At 35.8% G+C, this 9349-nt stretch overlaps 1 protein-coding gene across 1 annotated transcript in view; it reads left to right on the top strand.

Annotated features, from left to right (window-relative positions):
• Nucleotides 1-6556: 6556 nt before the first annotated feature.
• Nucleotides 6557-9349, top strand: part of mchr2a (melanin concentrating hormone receptor 2a) — a 6531-nt gene continuing 3738 nt past the window's right edge. The window contains exons 1-2 of the mRNA XM_065239862.2: nt 6557-7065; nt 7451-7660. Of these exons, the coding sequence (XP_065095934.1) occupies nt 6860-7065; nt 7451-7660 (416 nt within the window). The 5' untranslated portion in view covers nt 6557-6859. The remainder of the gene's footprint in view (nt 7066-7450; nt 7661-9349) is intronic.

A 9349-nucleotide genomic window follows, 5' to 3' on the forward strand; every position in this document is an offset into this window, starting at 1 on the left:
TTCGAGGTTGTGTCTCTCATTAAAACATTTGAAAGAAACTCACTGGATAAATTGTCTAACAGAATAATATAATGTTTAATAAGTAGAAAAGTGTAGTACATAGAGTTTTTGAACTACTGTAAGCTTCTAATATGACTCATCTGTCCCAGCGTATAGTCTTGTTTTAGACTTTAATTATAGAGAGATCAAGGAGTAAGAATTGGATTGGGATATACTCTTATGCAGGCTGGATTTGAGCATCGTTATATTGTTTGTTAAATTGTATTTTATTTTAATAACTTTTGCTATGTCGTCAGTGATATTTAATATGCTTCACTGCACATTTTTCATTATTAAGTATGAATGTAGGAATATAGTTATGGGAACATGCTCATATTATGAATGTCAGTTGGAAAGTAATTCAAGTAATTTTTGCAGTTGAACCAACTTTTTACAGTGTATGCCAATTTAACCTTTCATTTAAAAATACTGAAATATATGTCATATCTGATTACAGTATCATAATTCATTCAATTAAACCGATTGTGTGGTACCAGAATCTAAAATTGTTTTCCGCTCAAGCTGTCAACATGAATAAACACACAATGCATTTGAAAAGGTGTATCAGTGAAACTGCAGTAGGAGCAGCAGGATGTCAATCATAGAAGTGGGTGGGGCACCAAGTCAGGCCGGTTTTAGTCAGAGGATGAAAACAGGGTGGAAAATAGTCATAAATTACTCAAATGTGTATGTTTTATTACTCCAGATTGTATAAGTATAGACCTCAGGGAACATAATTAAATAAAAACTAGAAATGCAATTCCCAAGGAATTACCAGTGCATGCAAATGTTAAAAAGTTGATTGACAGAAATGTAAAAGAAATTTAGTCTAGTAGTTTACCTGGCTGTTGACATGTTTTAGTGTGAAGCTAGCATGATTTAAAAAAGTTATCATGATGAAATATGAAGCTAGCATGAGTTAACATGATTTAGCATGAAGCTAGCATGATTTAACATGAAGCTAGCATGATTTAGCATGAAGCTAGCATGATTTAACATGACGTTAGCATGCTTTAGCATGAAGCTAACATGATTTAGCATGACATTATCATGATTTAGCTTGAAGCTAACATGATTTAGCATGAAGAAAACATGATTTAGCATGAAGCAAACATGATTTATCATGAAGCTAGCATGATTTATCATGACATTATCATGATTTAGCATGAAGCTAGCATGATTTAACATGAAGCTAGCATGATTTAGCATGAAGCTAACATGACGCTAACATGATTTAGCATGAAGCTAGCATGATTTAGTATGAAGCTAGCATGATTTAGCATGAAGCTAACATGAAGCTAGTAAGATTTAACATGAAGTTAGCATGATTTAACATGAAGCTAGCATGACACTAGCATGATTTAACATGAAGCTAGCATGATTTAACATGAAGCTAACATGAAGCTAGTAAGATTTAACATGAAGTTAACATGATTTAGCATGATTTAGCATGAAGCTAGCATGATTTAGCGTGAAGCTAGCATGATTTAGCATGAATCTAGTAAGATTTAGCATGAAGTTAGCATGATGCTAGCATGGTTTAGCATGAAGCTAGCATGATTTAGCATGAAGCTAGTAAGATTTAGCATGAAGTTAGCATGATTTTAGCATGATTAGCATGAAGCTAACATGATGCTAGTATGATTAGCATGAAACTAGCATGATTAGCATGAAGCTAGCATGATGCTAGCATGATTAGCATGAAGTTAGCATGAATTTAGCATGAAATTAGCATGATGCTAGCATTATTAGCATGATGCTAGCATTATTAGCATGATGCTAGCATTATTAGCATGATGCTAGCATGAGTAACATGAAGCTAGTAAGATTTAGCATGAAGTTAACATGATGTTAGCATGATTAGCATGATGTAAGCATGATTAGCATGAAGCTAAAAGTTCATTAGATAATTGCATTTGAAATTGCCTTCCTGCAATATTTAGAGTGATGCTATATTAACAAACAGCAATACATTATGAACCATACCTGCCAGTAACTTTATGAATTTTATTTAAGTTCTTTTTAAAGGTGACATAGAATAAAAAAACTGTATTTACCTAGGCACAGATGAATAATAAGAGTTCTGTACAGGGTAATGACATATCGTGAGCCTCAAAGTTGTTTAAATGCTAAAAACAAAGTCTGTTTCTCAAAATGCGTTCTTCAGCGATCTTGTGTCCTTGTGTTCTCGCTCTACATTCATCATTAACCGTCAAAGTTCAATTCCAATTCACAAGAACACAAGTACAGAGGACTAATGAAAATACCGGGATGTGTCCTTGATATCGAGGATGCATCGAGTGCAGACTTGCGCGCTGAAATGTGGGGAGGTCAGGTGACCAACAGGAAGATCGCACACATCTCAATTCTCACAAGTGCGTTCTGTGTTCTCACGACCTTCTGAGTTCCTTCTTCCAAGGTCGCCTGGGAAGCCCAATCTCCACGAGAACGCAAGTCTGTGCGTTCTTGGAATTAAGAAACAGCCAAAGTTGTGACGGCTGAGTTAGCACTACATACTAATTAGTGCTATATGTTAGCAATTAAGGCTAAAGTTCTACTATTGACTTTACAGTTACGTTTTGTACTGTAGGTCCATACTGAAAAAACACAATCTTACTACTCAGAAATGTCCATTAACAATCTCAAAACAATTAGTTGTTCATCAAAATCTGTATTTTTTCCTGATACAGGCTCAAACGGTCTATTTACTTATATGAGCTACTGACATGAGCCGCAGAGCAATCAGAGCAGAGCTCAATATTATTATTCATGACCCTTCCAAATAGGGCAAAAATAGACCATTTCATTCAAATGACAAATCCTAGGGTTGTAAATGGACATGTAAAACGTTTCTGGATAATTTCTGCACTTAATTTCAATTTATTCTTTGGCACCTTTAAATGTTTTACCACAGTATATGATGTGAAGGGGGGTTGTTCTCTTGTACTTTCAAGTGGTCAAACAGTGGCCCCAATCTGTTTTACATTTACATTAGGTACAGATATGCAAACATTTGGTATGCACCATTGAGGTAGGCTACTAATATAAACTTTTTATGTGAAAGGGTACAGAGTGACGGGACCATTTCTCACAATGGGGAATAAGCCTCTGAGCTAACCCTCAGAGTCCCTGTTTTAAATAGAAAAGCTTTTTTGAAAGATGTTATGCTTTGTGTTTGGTACCCCAGGGAGCAAGTCAATGACGACTGTGGTGTTTTGCTATCTTGTAGCAATTCACCCTTTGAATTTAATTGCAGGGTTATTTTTACATTTGAATTTTACATTTAAATTGAGATCCCTCAGAGCTACAAGCTACAATATTTCACAATTTTCACTGAAGCTCTGTTATTGACAGACATAGTTGCTGGGATCAATTAGCCGTTGGGATCTGTTGTTAACAAAATAGTGCTTCATATCAGTACAGGTATGTGCTTCTGTAGTGCAATTGGTAAAGCTTTGCATAAACAATGCATTTCATGGGTTTGATTCTCAAGGAACACACATACTGATAAATAAATGTATAGATTGAATGCACTGTAGACTTTGGATTATGCCCTGTACACTTTTGTAAGTCACTTGCCTTGTAAGCAAAAATGCCTTTGTGTGGTGCCTTCATTTGCTACAAGTAAATGGTATTTAATAGGTCCTATATTTAGAAGAAGAGAAGAATAGATGTGTCTGTAATATCTTTGTTGCAAGACTCGACAATGTGCTGCTTTGTGTTACTCAGCAAGGATTTTTTTTAATTACGCGACCTTCCTTTCACAGTGAAACCCCTGTTGAGTGTAAGTGAAGTGTATAGGGTCAAATGAAGTCTAATGCAAACACGTTTGTGTGAATGTTAGGCTAAATGCATTACATTAATGCATTTGGAATATGTTTATAGCCTTATGTTTAAGCCAGGGTTGGGACAAATACGGGTGATCCCATCCCGTAGGGTTGTAATTTAACCCCTGCTGGGTTGTTTTAACCCATTGTTGGGTCAAATATAAAAAAATTCAGTTAACCTAATGGAAGTTTTGTTTCTTTTTGATCTAATGCTAGGTTAAAAATAACCCAGCATTTTTAGAGTGTATAGTGGTTAAGCTATACTGCCCTACAAAGCCAACGCACAGTAACTACGCATTTGGTCAAAATTAAGTTGAAAAAGGGTTGAAATAGGCTTTTTGAGATCTGTTGTGTCTTGTTATAAAGTCTCCTGGTTCAATTTTGTCCCATTTCAGAGAAACGTGTGTGCCAAAATTTCAGTAACATGTTTGACTGGCTGGTGTAAAAAACTTTAAGGGCATTTTTCTTGGTTTCAGTGTTTGCGTAGTTACTGCATTTAGCCTTTGTAGAGCAGTACACTCTAAAAACAAACGGTGCTATATAGCACCAAAAGTGGTTCTTTGCTCGTAATCATAGAAGAACCGTTTTTAGTCCCATATAGCACCGGTGAAGCACCTGTGTAGAATCACATGGTTCTATGTAGAACCATATGTGGTGCTATAGTGGTGCTATATGGCCCCCATATGGTTCTTCACTGGTGCTTTACCGGTGCTATATGGCACTAAAAATGGTTCTTCTATGATTACGAGCAAAGAACCACTTTTGGTGCTATATAGCACCATTTTTTTTAGAGTGTATACATTACTGTTGATTTATGTGGGTGGCCTGGGATTGAACCCGTGAGCTTTGCATTTCTAATACAATGCTCTACACTTGAGTTAGTGAAATAGGAACACTAGGATACACTAAAAAAATACTGTGTTGGCTCAAAAAGGGATGAACCCAGTCTGTTGGTTTGTAATTCAACCCAAAATGCTGGATTGTGTTAACTTGTTGTGTCAAATATGAACATTTTCTGGGTTAATTTAACCCAATGGCTGGGTTTACACCAATGGCTGGTGTATGTCTATTAAACAAATATGTTGATGTGTGTTTGTGCATATCCTTTCTAACATCTACATTACATCTAAATATCCAGTGCAGTTTTACTAACAACTATCACTGTAAAAAAAAATTATTGTTGCATTTTTATTATTTAATTTCAACTTTCCTGACTACTGATGAGTTATAAAAATAAAGTTGAATCAGCTTATTTTAACTTTATTTTTATAATTTATAGCAACTCCTCACATCACTAGTCAAGAAGTTTAATTAATTGTCATTTCAAATTTATTAAACTTAAAATTTATTACAGTGTTCAGTATTAGTTAAAATGAACGAAGCTGACTAAAATGCAAAGTTGAGCTATAAAACACTGTCTCTCTCTAATGGTCTTTCACCTATATCTATAGGCAGTCTATTTACTTACAACCATACATCATTATCAAAGCAGTACATTGCTTAATGCAAATATCCTGTCAACAGTGCAAACAAGAATTTACAACATTGTGGTGGTATAGGTCAGCTTAATATTACGGCAGTTTAATATAAAGCCCCACAGTGCATGCAAAATTTTTGTTTAGGAAGTGTATTCCCGCTGGTGTGTTAGATAAAGGCTGTGCAGTGCACTGATATGAAATGTTCATTAAGAGGACAGATTCAGATGTACAGCATTTTGCCCACACATGCTCAGTTTCTTCCTTTACCTCAATTACATTTATCTGTAGCACTCAACTGAACACCTACAGTTAGATCTATAGTGCTGGTGTATGATTCATTAGAAAACTTACCATGTACTGTATGTGGAGTTCACATAGACAGATCCAATGCCACGATCTTCATTTGGTCCATTATTGTTTCCTCTGCACATATATGCCTACAGTGAGAAATGACAGGGTTTGAACATAAATAAAGTATGTATGAGTATATTGTACCACATTAATTGCTGATGCATCAACAAGGTGCTGAATTACAGATTTAAGGAAAGGTAAAAGTAATTCTCAGTGTGGGTGAAAACATATAATACGCAGTCTATAGATCTTTAAGGAGTCTTTGATAACATGCCAAAGGATCTTCTTGTGTGTGTTTCAGATATATTCAAATACATAAGATTTCTGTGTGGGAACAGAAAAAAGTTATCTGTTTTTATCTTTTTATGCCGATAACAAGGCAAAAGTTGTATTCTTTATGGTTCACTGTGAATCACCTTATGCAGGTGTAACCAAGGTAACACTGCAAGAGTTTACCTTTCATTAGGACATCTCCATTAAATTAGTAACTAGGGAGTTTTTGTGTTCAGTAAACGTTGCAGTCCTTTGCTTATTGAAAAACAAAAGAAGATTGGTTCAATGCAGTCCTATGATGGTAATAAACGTTTTTCCTTCACAAGAGCGTTCTTTGATTTACATAATGACAATGCGTCAGTCTGTTGTATTAGGGTGAATTCAGGTAGATTGGGATTGTTTTTGGCCGTCATCTCAATGTAAGTATCCCAATCTAACTGAACTCCTCCTATGGTTTGCTAATAATGAATGAAAACTAGAATTTTTAATATTATGATGGCAGAAAGGGCACTATGCGTATAGAGATGTTTATATTTTGTGAATGATAGTATAAAAGTACGCGTCTATTCCGTGTTCCCTTCTGTGGAAATGTTGAGTGCCGAATCTCATTCAGTACTGTTTCAACGCTTTAAGAAAGCCAGAAGAGACCTTTAAATGTATTTAGTAGGCAACCTGTCCACATATCCAGATGGAGTGCGTCATGAGCAGCGCGCGAGAGGATGCGCGCACGGGCATAAGTGGAGACATCAGTGCGCAATGCCTGTGAGGAGGATGCTGAAATCGACCTAAGTGCCAGGGATACCGTAGGATTTCACAGATTTATTTTCGTACAGAATGAAAAGGAAATGATTGTTTAAACTTATCAGCAGCCTCCAGCTCTGCGTTTTCGCCATGGTGGAGTTGGATCCTGTTGTTTGGAACTTTACGCTCAAATTGGACAATGGATCAAACACTAATGAGAATGTATCTGGATATTCAGGTGATGATTATTATAATATTGTTCACCTAACGGAAACCAAAATCCTTCCCGCGTTTGTTGGATTTCTGTGCTCCACTGGACTTGTTGGAAATGTTCTCGTCCTGGTCACTATTTTAAGGTAGGTTTGCAGGCTGGTGAAATATAAACTGTCTAGTATTTGGTTTGGCTTTACCCATTTACTTATAGATAATAAGACAAGCTATTTATGCATTTGGTAGACACTTAACCAACACTATAGTGCTTTGTGTGTTCCTTGGGATCTATCTATCTATCTATCTATCTATCTATCTATCTATCTATCTATCTATCTATCTATCTATCTATCTATCTATCATCCTCAAAACTCATAAAAATAATTTTTTCAGTTCTCATGGGTTCTTGGATGTTATGCAGGCGCATGTGTACTGCTGCTTGCAACAGTTTTATTTCTTACACCTCTCCTGACATTTTTAACAACACTTCTCCGCATTCCCACAGAAAGCTCTTTTTTGTCTTTAATGCAGGTCAGCCAAAAAGACAGTACCAGATGTGTATGTGGGTAACTTGGCTGTAGCCGACCTGGTTCACGTGACCGTCATGCCCTTTCTGATTCACCAGTGGGCACGTGGAGGACACTGGGTCTTTGGCAGCACCCTCTGCAAAATCATCACCTCTCTGGATAACTGCAACCAGGTGGCATGTGCTGCAGTCATGACTGCTATGAGTCTGGACAGGTTTGAAATCAAATACATAATTATCCAGTGCCGGGATTTTTCCGCAAAACATCCTTCATGCAATTCTTTCCATTTCACAGGCATTTTCTTCACATTATCTACGTCAGTGGTTCTTAAATTCATTCCTCGGGCCACCCTCCCAGAACATTTAAGATGTTTCCATATGTAAAATATCTGATTCAGTTCATCAGCTTGTTAGTGTGTTAATTAAGGAAACATTTCAAACATTCTGGAAGGAGCCTGATGAGTGGAATCAGGTGATTCATATAAGGAGACATCTAAAACACTCTGGGAGGGGGGCCAAGGACTGGAGATGAGAACCACTGATCTACCTTAAATCATGACACATTTATGGTTGAATCATCCAGAACGAGTATAAAATATTTTTTTCTTTAAACTATATAAAGTGCGCAAAAAAACCCAGTGAGTTAAAAAAGTTTTAAGAGACACAAATGTCTTGACCTACAATGTAGTATTTTACATGGTATAACAAAAACATATTTGGCAGAATCGCCTCATTCCACATTAACTCTTGTATAATCAAAAGAAAAGCATACTTTACAGTTTTGGAATTGTGCACCATAGAACAAAGAAAGTCATTCTGTTTTGGCCATGTGGGGAAGTAAATGATTACAAAACCCCAAAATTGTGTGTGTGTGAGAGGGAAAGAGAGGGTTTGATCAAAATTGATTTTTCCTAATAAAATTCTAATGAGGTGCATGGAGCCGAGAGTCAAGCAGGCGTTGTGCACCCTCGTGTGATGAAAAATGATTGTTACTCATTTTTATTCTAATATGGATTATGAATGTATACTACTTATTCATACTGTTATAAATATTCAACAAAATGTGAAATGACCTCTCTGAATCATTGATGTTCAATTTAACATTTGCTCTAAGATTAACTGCTCATGCTGTGAAATCTTCAATGAAGGGGTACAGCAGGGCCACTGATGCCAGTTGTCATACAAGGAATAACTTTTATGTTATATGTATCCTCAGGCATTTTGTTCAGGTCAAGAGGAGTTATTAGTTTAAGTTTTGTATTATAAATAGTGTACATTTTAATTATTTTACTGTTTGCAATGTAAGCAATGTAAGCAATCCATTCAGCAGCCTGTAATACATTTTAAATATGTTTTTGAAATAAGCAGTGCAAATATTTGTATTTTTCTAGCCAAAGCTACTATAAGTGCAACGGTGTGGTTTTGATCTGCCAGGCAGTTAGTTTACCACCAGAGGGCGCTCTTGGCGCAATTATTTCACATATTCAACCTTATATCACAATATCAGCAAGAGCCTTTGGCCCTGTCTTCTTTAAACGAATCGTAAAAAATTTGCTGTTGTTATGCAGCTGGTTGCCAGTAACTTACTGTAGAAGATAAAGACTGAAAATGTTTCATGTTCATTAACAAACTGTTGCCAGTAAGTAATCTATAGTAAGTTACAGCTAGCTGCCAGTAATACGCAGTAATACTGTAATTTCTACAGATATGTTTTACAGTGTATTTTTTGGGTTCAAAAAGATAATTTTAAACAATCAAAGTCAAAACCTTTTTATCATAAACTGTTTACAAGTGCACTCATTCCCTTTACATATTTAAAAACATTAGCATATGTCAAGTACAATTATTACAGAAACTATCAAAATTTTGAATTAAATATGTAAACAATATAATATACAATCACA

This window comes from Paramisgurnus dabryanus, chromosome 13 (assembly GCF_030506205.2).
Source record: "Paramisgurnus dabryanus chromosome 13, PD_genome_1.1, whole genome shotgun sequence".
NCBI classification, from domain to species: domain Eukaryota; kingdom Metazoa; phylum Chordata; class Actinopteri; order Cypriniformes; family Cobitidae; genus Paramisgurnus; species Paramisgurnus dabryanus.